Source organism: Passer montanus, unplaced genomic scaffold (assembly GCF_014805655.1).
Source record: "Passer montanus isolate IOZ18808 unplaced genomic scaffold, ASM1480565v1 scaffold34, whole genome shotgun sequence".
NCBI classification, from domain to species: domain Eukaryota; kingdom Metazoa; phylum Chordata; class Aves; order Passeriformes; family Passeridae; genus Passer; species Passer montanus.
In genome coordinates this window covers 4,337,549-4,352,871 of record NW_024368152.1, presented here as the reverse complement: position 1 = coordinate 4,352,871, position 15,323 = coordinate 4,337,549, and the positions used below count along the sequence as shown (strand labels likewise).

General features: G+C 38.8%; 1 protein-coding gene across 12 annotated transcripts in view; it reads left to right on the top strand.

Annotated features, from left to right (window-relative positions):
- Positions 1-15,323, top strand: part of MYT1L (myelin transcription factor 1 like) — a 300,153-nt gene that overhangs the window by 267,608 nt on the left and 17,222 nt on the right. For all 12 annotated transcript variants that reach the window (XM_039715661.1, XM_039715667.1, XM_039715669.1 and 9 more), the window contains 2 exons: positions 4,208-4,291; positions 5,634-5,855. In XM_039715661.1, coding sequence (XP_039571595.1) covers positions 4,208-4,291; positions 5,634-5,855 — 306 coding nt within the window. The remainder of the gene's footprint in view (positions 1-4,207; positions 4,292-5,633; positions 5,856-15,323) is intronic.

Genomic DNA, 15,323 nt, shown 5'->3' with positions numbered 1-15,323 from the left:
TCTCTTCCAGACTCGCTCCATATTCCTTGAAATGCAAAATTGGATCCTATTCTTTACTGCCTCTCCCAGATGAAGCCTTATCAGCTTTTATCAGAGGGGGAAAGAAACTCTTTCATCTAATATGCACCAGTCTTGCTAGTACATTTCAGAAAAAATTTTGGCTTGTTCTTAAATTGCAACACTTTGTACTACACCAAGCCAGAAGAATGGAAAAAGAAATTTATGGATAAAAGCTGCCTTAACTATAACTTCACCAAGGGTCAAAGAATTCTTCTTATTCACTAATTAGGATATTGATCAATTACACTGTAGAGGTAATGGTATAAATGCTGTGCAATTAACAATTCCCCTGTGGTTATTTGACAACTAAATCAGTTGAGGAGAGCTGTGCCATATTTTGTAAACATCTATCCACTGTTTAATCAAAGAATAATAGTGAATAGTAGTGTAGTCTACCTCTCTTTTGTTAATAAAAACTCTTGACTCCTACACAGACTAGTACTGTTGAGTCTGGATATTTGCTTTATTCACCAAGTCCCTGTAGTTTTGCAATTGGCTGTAACTAGTCAATACACAGGTTCCCAGCTTAACTGTTTTCCCACTAAAAGCAGCAAAGAGTTCAAAGTCAAAACATAAATAAAATAAGAGATTGGAAGCATGCCATATTTTTTGTGCTGCGAAAATGAAAGATCACAATATGAATTTCTGTAATGCAGCGTTAAACATTAAAAGTAAAAATAACATTATAAAGGAGAAGATATAAGTATTTTAAAAGCACTTACATGATGCAGATTTGATCATGCTTTCAGAGGAATTTAAGGTCAAATTTAGAACTACATTTAACTATATGCAAATTTACCAGCTATCACTCTACCAGCATTGTGCTTGCTATAACTCTACCCCAACCTCAGGGAAGCTGTTTATGTGTTTGATCATCTATTTAACCAGAAGCAGGTGGGAGAGTGAAGATGCAGAAGAAAAGTGTTACTAACAAGAAACCTAAAAGCTGGCACGGTCGGTAGAATCACTGAATGTTGATTCATTCTTTGAACCTTTTCCTTGTATGTTTTCCCCTGGCCACTAAGGGACTGGACCACGAGCTGAATGGTGTTACCTGCTTTTTGTCTGGAAATTCTTACATTCTTGTATTTTTGCAGGTGACTGCTGGACCAAGTTTTCATTTGATTGTGCAGCATAATCAAGTGCATGTAAAGATATAAAAAGTTTTTCTAATAACCAAATATATCTGGAATTTTCTCAGTTCATTGAGATTTAACACATGCAGCCTTTTGAAATGCCACCATGTCTATATTGGCCATATAACTCCTTAATTTCTCTTCCAAAAAGGCCTCTGGCAACCCCATGTCTTCAGCTGCCTGCAGGCACAGAAGCACTGACATGTAGTCAGTGAAGTAACATTTTCTTTGCTTAAATCCACAGATGTCCCCAGGAGACCTGTCACATTTACACAGAGCCAACCTTACCCTGTTCAGATCATATCTGTCAAGGCCATTTCTGAGGTGGGAAGGCTGGCAAAATGAGTGCTTTCGAAGGGCAGCAAACCAGTAGCCTAAATCTGGAGCTGTTAAGGATGGAAAACCCCACAGCATGTTGTCAGTTGGGCTTTCTAATTCCCAGACTGAAAATTGGCATTTAGTTCTGCCTGCATCTGAGTTAGTATTTTTGTTTGTATTTGACACCATCAGTTACAACCCTCTCAGTTTCAGAAGGAAAGGCATGACAGACTTCTCTCCTAAATGGCTGCTGAGGTTATCATTGGTATTTAAAATGGCTGCTCAACAGCAAACATACGTGAGGCAGATTTAACTCTGCCATAACTCTGCAGTTCCACATGGTCCTTCAATTTATGCAAGAAGTTATAGCACCGTGCACCACTATTGAATTTCCCTATTTGTCTTTTGTCTTCATATATAAGGAATGAAAGTCATAGAAAAATGAAGTAATATGCTTATCTTGTAATAGCTTTGGTTGTTACAGAATTAAAAAATTAAAGCAAAGGCTTGACATATGTTTTCTCAGTGGATCCAGTGTCAGAGGAAAAGTGAAATAATCACAGCCTCAGAAACTGTCTTTTGGAAATGTCTGTTTAGAGGACCTGAAAGGTTTTAGAATTTTCTAATAAATAGAAATAGAATAGAAAGTTATTTTATAGTGACATGATACACCAAAATACCAGTGAGTATTAATAATTAAATTGACTTAATATGAGAAAACTTTAAATCATTAGTCAAGGCAGAAATTCTTCGTTCAGTTTTTTTTATGAAGATATCATCTGCAAGCATACCGATCTGTACACCTACTAAAAATAGTACTGCTTTCTGAGGAATTCCTATTAACTGTTTAGCTTTCAGATACAAATTCTGATTGTTCTCACCCAGTGAGTACAGCTACTCTCAGAGATAAAGGAGGGGTATCTTTAAATCCCGTCCGCTGCCCTTCACTTTCTGCAGCCCAGGTTGTGTGTCAGGCAGTGAACCAGCCTGTCCCTGAACGGTTCCCTTGCCGCAGAGCCAGCTTTCTCTTATTCTGAATCCCCCAGACTGTCTTCCTCCTACTTCTTTCTTACAGACAACATTTTTTATTAATTTTGAAGAAAACTGTTGTTAATTGGCACAGACTTTCTCAGATTTAGTTTGTACACAAAGAACTATGGTACTTTTGTGTTCACTATGCAACTGGAATAAACAGCAGTTTGCTTTGAAAAGGAAAATGTATGGCACTGAATCTAGGCCACTAAAGGTCTCACAGGGAATTCTAAGATATGATTTGGGACTCAGTGTGGTTCCAGATTATTCTTTACAAACAATCTCTGTCTTTGCTTTACAGAGATAGAGAGCTTAGCTGTACAAATGTGAACTTTCTGGTCTTGGGTCAAAGCAACAATTCTAGGTCCCTTCTATTTAACAGTATAGATGTAACCATGATATGTCACTATAAGTTTCTAGATAATGTACTATGTCCAATATCCTGTACCAGCACTCCTCTCTTTCTCTAATTGACTTATTTATGACTCTGCAGCATGTAAGCTCTGGTTTTGTCTATTCTTAGTTTTCTAACACAGAATTCTGTGATTGTGTCACCTTTTTCTGTGCTTCTTTCCCTCAGTCCTCACTCATTTTGACAAGACAAAATAACGGAAAATTTTGTTACCATTCTTATTTTTGTTACCACTCTTCTCTTCTTTGCAAAGACAGGACCTACTACACAACACTCAAGTACCTTTCCTCATGCTGAAAACAAAAATTTAATCTTCTATTTTGTTTATTTCTCTAGGAAATTTTTTCTTTGGTGACACTTCTTTCTCTCTCATGTCAACATTTGAAGGCGTTCTACTGGTGGATTTCTTTTTTAATGTGGATAGTTAAGATGGAAATAACATTTAAATAGAGGACCAAGCATGATTGTTTTGATACTTGTATCCTCAGATATCAGCAACCTAAAAAAAATCTTTGAAAATCTGTTAAGGTTATTGTCAAGTCTACTAAGTGGTTTCTCTAATGAATTCTTCATATGCAATGGGAAAATGAGCTTGTGTAGTCGAAAACAACATTCTCAGTCTTTAGTTAAATGTAACATTGGTTAGCCTAACATATAACTTTCTCTCTACCAAGTCTTTTTGTCTGGGTGAATTCTGAGCACTTGAACATCTTCTCTGGAAGACATTGAAAGCTCTGAGCTCTGTCATGCTTTTATTCAATGATTCTATAGAATTGTTATGTGATGTTTGGGAAGATTTGATAATGTTATTAATGTGCTCCCGAGAGAAATCTTTAGTCCAGTGAAGAGATACTCCTGTTTTTTCTATTCTTCCATCCCTCTCAGACATAGGGGACATAATGTCTCTCATCTCTGAAACACTGGCTTCTATTCCTGTTAAAGATGCCACTGCTGCTGCTGAGTCAGCTGAAGGAATTGTTAGGCAGAGGGTTTAAGAGCTGCCTTCCCTGACTCCTGGGGGAGTTCCTGTGTGTGGTGTGCACAGTGCTGGCTGTCCTGTCCTGCATCACAGACCCACACATCCCCCCTCGTGTGGCTGCTGCAACTCTCCATATTTAACCACCTGAGCTTTGGCTGTGCAAACTGGACAGGATTGCCTATTTTGCCAGTTTCTCGGATGGAAAGCATATTCCTGTAAAGTGTACCCAAGAAAGACAAATTGCATTCTAAAATGTTTTCTTCTACACAGTCTTTCAGGCTGTCCACGAGCAAAGAAAAGTGGAATCAGGATAGCACAAAGTAAGGAAGACAAAGAAGACCAAGAGCCAATTAGGTGAGAACAAATATTGTCAAAGGGCCTTTGTATGTTTGATAGGTCTTATATATTTTCAGGGTTTTTTTAAAGCATAAATGTTATTGTGTGATAGTTATCCAAGGGCAGATGACCACATTGATTTCTGTGAGCAAATCTAGTTTCTGTGCTGATTGTTTCAGCAAAGGATACAGCATTAGCCAAGCATACAATCATCTGTAATTTAGACATAGTTTTAAATTCTTAATTTTCAGAAGAATAATCTGAAAATTAATAATCTGTTTGCATACTACAGGCAAACCATACATGCTAAATAAAGGTAGTGATGGGAATAGAGGATTGAGTGTTTCTATGAGACTGCTGCAACCAACCTGATTGTTCATGCAGTTTGCAAGAGAAACTAATGCCTACCTGTAGGTCTTAGTTTCTTCTTGCAAGGCACTCTCATATTAGTGGCCACTGAACTTGGTGGATTTAGCAACTGCTTAGACCATTCAGGACCAGATCCTCAGTAGAAAATTGCAGGAATATTTTAGTTCACAAACAGGGAAGTAATTGGCCTTTAGTTTAGATGTGTGTTACGTAGCAATACATTAAAAAAGAAACCCAAAAAACATAATTTTCTTTAAACGTTTCACTTTGAAGATTCTAACCTTTTCCTTCTAACCTTGGTTGTTTGGTTTTTAGTATACAGAGTATACAGAGCAGTATATAGAGCAAATGTATGGGGAGATTCCCAAGTAAGGAAAAACATCAGATGAACACAGAACTGCCTCCATTGGTCTCTGGGCTGTAGCACATAGTTTCATATCATCACCCCTATTCAAAATGTGGTTAAAGGAGCTCAGCATTTCTAATGAGGTCCTCTGATCACGTCATAACTGTGTGTACAAGGCATTTTCATGACTTCAGACTAGTCTTCTTTGGGTTCCACACCTATAAATAAAATGTACCAAGGATTTTGCTAAGCAGTATTTTATGCTTATAGGGGTTTTATGGGCAATTTCATTGCTGGTCAGAGCTCAGTAGCAAATATTTCAATTCCACTGTGATATTTACTGTGATAAATACCTGCAATTCAAATACATATCTCAGTCCTTTTGTTACAATTGTGTAATGTCAGCAGCTGTGACTGCATCTACTGGCTACCCTCCTTAGAATTTATCAGAGAGCTTTTTTTTTCTTCAAATTGTAAAGTTCTGCTTGTAATTTTACTCACTACAGGGTATCTTGACTACTTTTGCAACCACAGTGTAGGATTATTCTTTCCTCTTCATGTCAGGTTTATTTTGACTTTGCTGTAGAGGCTACCAGCTATATAATGGCAAGACAATAAAGTTTATCTCTTCTATCTGCTATACAGATGTCCAGTTCCTGGCTGTGATGGTCAGGGTCATATAACTGGAAAATACGCATCCCATCGCAGTGCATCAGGGTGTCCTCTTGCTGCCAAAAGGCAAAAGGATGGGTACCTGAATGGCTCACAGTTCTCTTGGAAGTCAGTGAAGACGGAAGGAATGTCATGTCCAACACCAGGATGTGATGGCTCGGGCCATGTCAGTGGTAGTTTTCTTACTCATCGTAGGTGAGTAACTATGATTTAATTTTCACTTATGTTTATTATTTTAATCAGATTTAAAATAAGCTTTTTGTCATGGCATTTCTCTGTTCCTTTTGAATTTCATTATCACATCAAAAATAATCTGCTTACATGTATTTCTTGGTAACTGGAAATCCAGACACGCAAGTTTTTGTGTGCAGATACAGACCTGCACTTGAATCCATAACATACAGAGAATTTTAAGGGAAAAATCATGCATGAGAATAACTGTAAGTTCCTATTGCTTTATTGCGTATTTATGGACTTGGGGTAATTTTATTTAATTAAAATTACCTTGGGGTAGACATTGTAAGACACATCTGAGTCCACCTTATTTTCAGAGATGTCAAACATATTCTTGAGAGCATGGAACTGAAGAATATTAGGAAAGAGCTCCATAAAATCAAAGTACTTTTATTCATTTGATAATGAACATGTTTGTTGAAAACAATATATGTAGAATACAGAACTTTATTTAAAACTAATGGAATGTAGATACTTGACAAAAGACATACAAAGCTTGATTTTCATAAACTTAGCAAAAATATGAGAGCTTCAATGACAATGTTTTTCACAGCTTGTAAAAGGAGGAGAAAGTGGCCAGTCTATTAGGGATAAAATCTGCAGCCATTTTAGATATTAGATTATGAAAAAACAAGGACTTTTTTGAGCTCTGGCTGGGAATCTAGGCCTGAAAATTACTATAATGTCAGAGCAAATTTCTTATTATATAATCACTAATATAGAACTCTATTACTTCAAATATGTCAAGTTGATGTCCCTAATTTGTCACCCTCTCCAGGCAGACCTCAATTGAACTTCTGTACCCTTTAGTTAGCTAAACCAATTTGATCTTGTTTTGCAGTCAGTTCTAGATACAGAGGTGGAAAGTGTGCTTCTTCCTTCTCTTGCCTGCAACTATTTCCTTTGATTCTTTGACAATCCTTTACAGCTTCACTTAGAAGCTTCATCCTTACTTCAACCTCTCCAGACTTTGTGCACATAGTTTCTATTTATTGTTTAGGCTCAGACTTGTTTTTGTACTCAGTCTTTTGTGGTATCTGCCATGAAGGGATTTTGGTCCTTGACCTGAGGTGTTCCCTGAGTAGCCAAATGTATTACACAGACTGCAGCTCCCGGAGGCTTTAGGAAGCAGGAGATGCAAAACTGACCATTTATGCAGATACCACATGTGAGTTTAAGTTTCTGAATTTCAGTATTAGTGTTCGTATTTCAGTTTGACTTTGTTCATTATGCTGTAACATTTAACTCAGAGAGATCTGTCATTAAAATTTTGAAATTATTTTACTTTTAGTTAAAAGGTACAATATAATTACTGGGAGATTGCTTGCAAGGAATATTCACTTAGTAATTATGGTTTCAAGGAGAAAATTCTTGCAACAAGAATAGCTAACTTCTAAAAGAAATGTACTGATACTAAGTTTAAAAATTAAAGGGCAAATTTTGGCTAGAGATTAGAGATTTTTGTTTTTTAAGGAATGCTTTAATGAAAAAAAAAACCTAATAGAGTAACCTAAATATGACATTTAGCTACAAAGCAACCATGTGTGTTTTTTAGTACCACTCTCATAAGTAAAAACAGAGATTTGTAAGTGGCTTATCTTGTAAGATCAGTTTTTGGGCAAAAAGATCCAATATTAGAGAAGAGTACCACAAGATGAAACATTGCATAAAAAGACTGATGAGGTAGATTGATCCTACTTAATTGTCTTGATGTAACAAAGGGTCAGTATTCTAAGTTCTGAGTAAATTGAACAACTTCTTGAAGCTTCCATATGCAGTAGTTAGTAATTAATTACTTATTAATAACAAGCCATATTATTTTAAAAATATTATTAGTTCATGTAGAATTCTTAAGGCTGTTAAAAGTGGTTGGTTCATTTGCTCACACAAAGAAAAGCACATGGAGCCATTTTAGATGCCTTTGGGTTACATATATGGCTTCCAGCTGCTGCTCAGAAAGGTAGGTCCAGTGTAATATTTATCAACCTTAGAGATAAATCTCAAATAGCATTTCATGTCTGTATATGGACAACTGAATCAAACTCTGAATGTAGGATTGAACATCAAAACAGTTCACCTACCTTAAGAATCTGCTTGTACAAGATGTAGGATGGATTTACTTCCCTTCCGGGAAGAGAAGTAAATGCATCCTGGAGAGTTGTCCACTTCAGTGGACACCAACCTTTAATCAGTTGTGCCATAAATGTCACTGAGTGTGTCAAAAGGGAGTGTTTTCCCCTGCCTACACACAGGTACTTTATGCCGTTTGAAGTGTTCTTAGGGAATGCAGTATAGCTGTACTGGGCTGGCCAAAATGACTGAAGACTTGTGATACACTGCATTCTTTGATTATGACAGCTGAGAGCTGAATGTGCCTGGCAGGGGATCTACAGAGGTGCTTGTCTTGTTAAAGAAATGCCCCCTCAATGGCAGCTTTGACACATAGCCAAAACATGCAGGTGTTTAAACCCAGGTGTCATAATGTGGAGCTCAATCCCACCTAAATCATAGACTCTCCATTTTCTTGCATAAGGATGAAATATTCCCTCACTTCAGGTGTATCCATTCTAACAGACTGTGTTCTCATCTTCTACTGCTAATAGCATTTTGCCATGCAGCCATGGCTGTAAATTTCAGATTCTCACCTTCTGAAGAGAAGCAATGCTATGCCTCTTACACAGTGAGACCAAATTTTTGGGCATTCTTTTGCAGGTAGAGCTGGATTCAGCATGCATGGGGAGAAAGTAGGGCTGTGGCCTTCAACTGAGGCAGTAAAGGCTCCTCAGGAAGGTGGAGTTAATGTCTTTATTTTTGACAGTACGCCTTGCTATAGTCCTATTAGGATTTTTTTTTTCGTCCCCAGTGGGAAATATTTTTCTAAGCATATATATGCCTTCATTGCCTGTGTAGTTGTCCTTTATGTCATCTCCAAGAATTTTATATTTTGCCATTTGTAGATAGGTGTTAATATGCTGTTATTAAAACGACTGTAATACTCTGGAAATGAACAGCAAACTGGCTTGTGAAAACCATGCCTGCTGTTGAGTTTATCAAATATATATTAGGAAAGATATTTTTCAGGTAAAGATTTCTTAGAGCTGTTGTTGACACTGTACACATGACATCATTGCACTGGTATCATTGGACACTGGAGATGATCCACAAAGGCTGGTAAATCAATAAAGACCTTCTCCAACTGGTACGTAGTCTGGAATTTAAATGTATGATATTCCTACATTCACACTTACAAAGCAGAATTAGATAGCCAGTGAAAAAAGTCATAAATTTCAGTGAATTTTGAATCCTACCCTATGATCAAAGGTTCCAGCAAAAGTTCCTGGTTTTTCACATTTCATTGCCTGTTAGCAGAAATGTCTGTGAATAGTTTTATTTTGTCAAGGAGTTTGCATTAGGAAATAATGGAAACAGTTATCAGGAGGGATTTGAAGCATAGCATTAAGTGTGCTGTGCTTCAAAAAAGGAGCCTCTGCTAGGAAGAGAGGCCAGTGTGAAATTAGGTGACCTATCAGCAATATGAAAATGAATTAGAAGGCATGTAAGCATGGGATCAGTAGACAGATAAATTAAATAGGTTGTAATGAAATGTAAATTGCTTATTATACTGTAGCTTTGCAGTTTAGTTCTTGAACAGACCCTTACATCCTCATATTTGATTTAAAAAGATTTTTATGGATGGCATAATTTCTACTGCTGTGATCAGTAGGCATTTTCTCTGAATATACTTGGACTTAGCAACCCTGCGCCTTGGAACAGAGAGGGAATGAGTGTGTGCTGACTTCAGTGGAAATTACCTGCAGAAATGCCTTCTCAGATCAAAAACTATGTTCTTGCTCCCATCTTCAGCTCACTTTTATTTACATCAGTGATCACCCATTTCAAACACATTAATGTAGCTTTTAAATTCCTTTACTAAGGAAAACTGTGGTGGTTTAACCCCAGTAGGGACCTCAGCCCCACGGAGTTGCTTCCTCCCTTTCAGCAGCATGGAGGAGAGAATCTGAAATGTGAAAGTGAGAAAAATTGTGGGTGGAGATTAATAGTTAAAGAAAAAGCCACACTCACAAGCAAAGCAAAACAAGGAATTAATTCAGTGCTTCCCAAGGGCAGTCAGGTGTTCAGCCATCCCCAGGAGAGCAGGGTTCAAGTGATGGTGTCTTGGGAAAACAAATACCATCACTCCAAATGTCCATCCCCCTCCTCCTTCTTTTTCTTCCCCCAACTCTGTATATTGAGCATGACACCATATGTTGTGGGATATCCCTTGGGTCAGTTGGGATCAGCTGTCCCAGCTGTGTCCCCACCCAGCTCCCAACTTGTGCACCCCCAGCCCCAGAAGCAGAAAGGGCCTTGACTCTGTGTGAGTACTCCTCTGCAGTAAGGAAAACTTCCCTGAATTATCCACACTGTTTCAAGCACAAATCTAAAACACAGCCTCATACCAACTACTCTGAGGAAAATTAACTCTATTCCAGACAAAGCCAATACAAAAAGATTTTAGTAGAGCTGTAATATACAAGAGATGATCAAATTATAAGTTTTTTCTCCATTAACAAGCTAATGCTAAATAGAGATGAAAGCATAGAGAAGGATGATTTTTCTTTAGTGAAGCTGTAACCTTGCTGAGGACAGTAGGACTCCAGGATCAATAAAAAAGTCTATAGAACAGGATTTGCATTTGAGCAGCAAGAGAATGGCACTGTGTTTGCAAAATGTCTAGATGTGCTGGAGGGAAGCAATAGACATCATCCACTACCTTTTCCCTTCTGAAGGAATGTATGTAGAAATTATCAAGTGGTTATGGGTGATTATTACATGTGACACTTGTTACAGGCTATCCAGTTTATGCAGAGAAGGGTTTAGGTAATGGTAAGGCTGTCAGAAAGCCCACAGGAAATTCACTCAGTTCAGCCATTACACATGCATGTCTTGAGTTGAAGGAGAACTATGAGTGCTGTTTCCTCCAAACGTTTTATGTTGGTCATAGCTCTGAGTTTCACAACTGCATTGCTAAGCATGGAAAGAGACAGATTATGGAAAAAGACCAAAAAAAAAAAACGAACCCAAAAGAACATCAAGACAAGAGCTGCCCTCTGCAGCTGCTTTCTGGAAGCTGTCTGATACCTACACTCACATGGATCCTCAGAGGACCTCTAAGTTCTCAAACACTCAAAGGAGATGACAAATGTGAGGGAAGAAGGTTGGAGATGTAGATTTTTCATATGCAGATCCTTTTTCTCATTAAATATTCTTTGCTAGAAATAGATACTGCATAAAAATCCTCTGTGATCATCTTCAGCTTCTGAAGGGTAGATTTGCAAATACCACCTACAGTCAAGCCTCCTGGTGCTCAGGACCATAGAACAGTGTCTCACCCCAGGGTTTATCTGGGGTGCCAGGGTGCCCCCAAAGAGGCAGTAGCTCTGAAATACAGATGCTTTACAAAACACAGGCTAGTGGCTGCAAAAACTCTCATAAATTGTTGTAGAGCTTTCAATATTTGCCTGAAGTCACATCCTGTCTTAACAGCAGCATTTCTCAGTTTCAGCATTTAAAAACATAAAAATACTTATAATTAAGTACAATTAAAAAATTTAAAATTATAAAAATTACTTATCATTAAGAGCAAGGGCTCTCCAGCCTGTCCATATCTTTTTGCATGGTGTGAGCGTGAACCAAGTACCATGTTCCAGGTGTGGCCTGACTAGCACTGAGTGGGACAATGACTTCTGTGTCCCTGTGGAGGTGCCCTTGTTGATGCAGCCCAGTGCCCTGCTGGCTCTCTGTGCCACAGCAGCACCACTCACACAGCTTGTCATCCCCAGGAACCCCAGGTCCCTTCCCACAAAGCTGCTCCACAGACAGGTAGGTTCCAGCCTGTGGTACCCTCCTGAATATTTTCCCAGGTGCAAGACCTTACACTTGTTTTAGTTGAACTTCATGAAGTTCTTGTCGGCCCACCCTCCCAGCCTATCCAGGTCTTCCTGCAGTGTGACTTTTGCTTCCAAAGAGTTCACTTCCCTGCTTAGTTTGGTATCATTGTCAAACTTCATGAGGATACACTTGATCCTGTTGTCCAGATCACTTACAAAGATTGTAAATAGGGTTGGGCCCAGTATGGATCCCTGGGAGACAGGTTGTGCCAGGTTGCCAGTTTGAAAAGGAGCTGTTTACCACCACCCTGTGTACAGCCTCTCAGGCAGTTTCCCACCCACTACATAGACCACTTGTCCAGACCATTACACTTTTCTCTAGGAGGAGGCCATGGGAAACCATATCAAAAGCCTTGCAGAAATCCAGGTAGAGAATGTCCACTTGTCATCCCTCCTCCCCAAATCAACCAAGCAGATTACTTTGTTGCAAAAATCAAATTTGCTTTTGCAGGTTTGTCAAGCACAGCTGGCCCTTGGTGAATCTGTGCTGGGTTTTCCCAATCATATGCTTCATCTCACTTATGATAGCCCCCAGGAGGATTTATTCCATAACTTTTCCAGAGACTGAAATAAGGCTAAAGAGATTGTAGATCTTCCTTTAAGCCCCTCTTGTAGGTGGAGTTGCCACTATCTCTCCTCCAGTTTTCTGAGCTATCCCCTGATCTCCACAATTTCTCAAAGATTATGAAGAGGATTGCAACCACATCAGCCAGCACTCCTCACACCCTCAGGTGGGCAGTGTCAGGCCCATTGATTTGTAGTGCCAAGCTCCTGTAACAGTTCAGTTGCAACTCTTCCATCAGTGATGGTCAGTCTATGTTTGCATCAACGTGGAGTTTTGCTCTCAAGGCCTGGGCCCCAACAGTGTTGGTAAAGACAGATGTGAAGGAAGTGTCAAGAACTGCTGCCTTTTCTGCATTGCTGGTGACTGGTTCACCTCTCCCATATAATAGTGTGCCAATATTTTCCTTTTGTTTCCACTCACTCTTTATGTACCTAAACAACCATTTCTTGGAGTGTTTGACATTTCTATAGCCAGTTTAATTTTGAGCTGAGCTTTTGCTGTTCCAGCTGCATCTCTGCATCCCCTAGCTACAGCTTTGTCATTCCCAGTGGATATTTTCCCACTTTTCCATCTCTGGTCCACTTCTCTTCTGGTTTTGAGCAGACCCAGAAGCTTGCAGTTAAGCCACTTGCAAGCACCCTTTAAAACACAAAGGATCCAAATTGCCAGCTGAATTCTCTAGGTGCCCTAAGCTTCTAAAATGCCCTATTTGTCAGGAGTTTGTGTCCAGCAATGTCTTTTGAAAGGTGTTCCTATGCTGTACACTGAAAGTGGTAAAAACTTTGCAGAGAAAAATCTTTTTTTTTTCTATTTATGAAACATAAATGATGTCAAACTGCAGATTTGTAAGAAGCTTTGAATATGCAACACATTGAAGAATTTGATTGCATCTATTTCTAGCCAGGTCTCTTGTCAGGTTAACTCTTGTGCTTTTATTTGTTGCTACAGTAAGTTGACAGAGTGCCACATTTGTGTCAAAATTAATTCACTTAGTTCTCACTGTTTTACTTTTTATTTGGTAGGCTTTTTAAGTTGTTTAGGGTGTTTGTTCATTTGGTCTTAATCTGCCTGTCCCCTTCCTGCCACTGATTTATTTTGCTGTTTCCCATCTCTTAGTTTTCCTACAAGCTGTACATTGCAATTGAGCAGGAGAACATCATACATCATTAAGAGTATAGAACTAATCAAATTCACTGCATTTAACAATAGCTACAACTGACAATGATAAACATACCAATGATGGCATAATTAAAAGATGACAGGCATGATAGTGTGTTGACATTTCCAAGAAGACAAGGAAAGAAATATGGCAACTAAATGTAATACTAATATACATAAAGAAAAAAATTAAAATCTGTATGGTGGGTCCTGCAGTGCAAAGGATTTTTTACTTAGTAATTTTTGTTGACCTTAAAGGAGAAGGGTCTTCCTAAACCACTTCTTGACACCTTCCTCTTCCCATCCTCATTCTCTCCTACAGTAGTGTTCTGGCCCTCTTCTCAGTCCCTGTGGCTCCTATTCAGGCTTCTTACTTCTGAGCTTCTCAGTCCCCAGCATTTGCAGTAGTTGGTGCACTGGCAGGGGAGGACAGGCAGTCTCAGGTGTTGCTTCCAGCAAGCATTCTTCTGCTCCAGGCCCTGCAGCCCTGAACAGGACTGGTGGAAGGGAAGGCTACTTATACACAAAAGGTACATGGAGGGTCTGGCACTAAATACAAACTCACATCCACTTAGCATGTCCACTGGACAGTCTGTCAGAGGCTTATAGCTCTGCCCAATCTACTTTTGTTTTCCTGAAGACAGCAGAATGCATCTCTAAACTCAGAGCAACACTCCATGAAATGTCGTTTTTTGCTCCAATTCACGGACAGTTAGAGTTATTCACAAAATTATTTGGACTTTTTTTGTTCTCCTCAGCAGGGACAAAATAATGTATATGGACAAAACAGTGGTATAGAAATATATTCTGAAAAATAGAAATATTTTTCCTATGACATTTGGGGAAAAAAAACAAAAAAAAAACCAAAAAAACACCAAAAAAAACCCAACTAGCCTGGCCTGACAGTTACCACTGAAGATTTCAGACAGATCAGTTAAAATTTGGCAAAAGTTACAAGTGACTAAATGCAGAACCTGGTTGTTGAAAGAGTTAGGGCTTTGCAGGTAGTTCTGCCTGCATTTTTCATTACAAGCTGGAAGAAGAAATGGAATAGCATTTTCATCAGATGTACCATTTGTTAAACTGGAAGGCTCTTGATAGTAAGATAATCTAAAAAGACTTAAGAGGTTTACTTACCTTGGGAAAGTCACGGAGAAAATAATATGAAATCCATATTAGAAAAAGCAAACTGCAGAATATATACTAGAAAAATCATTTTGCTTAGCAGACCTGACAAATTACAGAAGACAGCAATTGTACAGGTGTTTGCAATGTGACACCTCCTTGATTTCAGGCACTTAGCAGAAGCTGTCTAGTTGTAAGTCTGCTTGTCCTCATTCCAGACATAGCTCATAAAAAAGGAGAGACTAGAGAATGACTTTTTAGGTTTCAGGAGGGATTAATTTTCCTCTTGAAATACATTTTTCTCCTTGCTGTCTATACAAAGTGTTCAGAGAAATTGTGCTTCATTTTAAGTGCCAAAGCGAGTCACTTGGTCACTAAATAGATCACATGAATTTTTCAGCCACCTAATCAGAGGTGTGTAGCTAAACATACACCTTGGCTATTTATACACAGGGAAGTCTCAACCTTTCTTCCTATTCAACAGCCCAGTAAATCCCCTGGTGTTCAGGACATCTGTCCTGTTGTGGGCAGTCCCCTGACAGGAGAGATGCTGATAAGCTTTACGGAAGCCACCCCCAGCTCCTGGGGCATTCAGCTGTGCATGGCTTAGTGCTGGAGCCACCTGTAAGT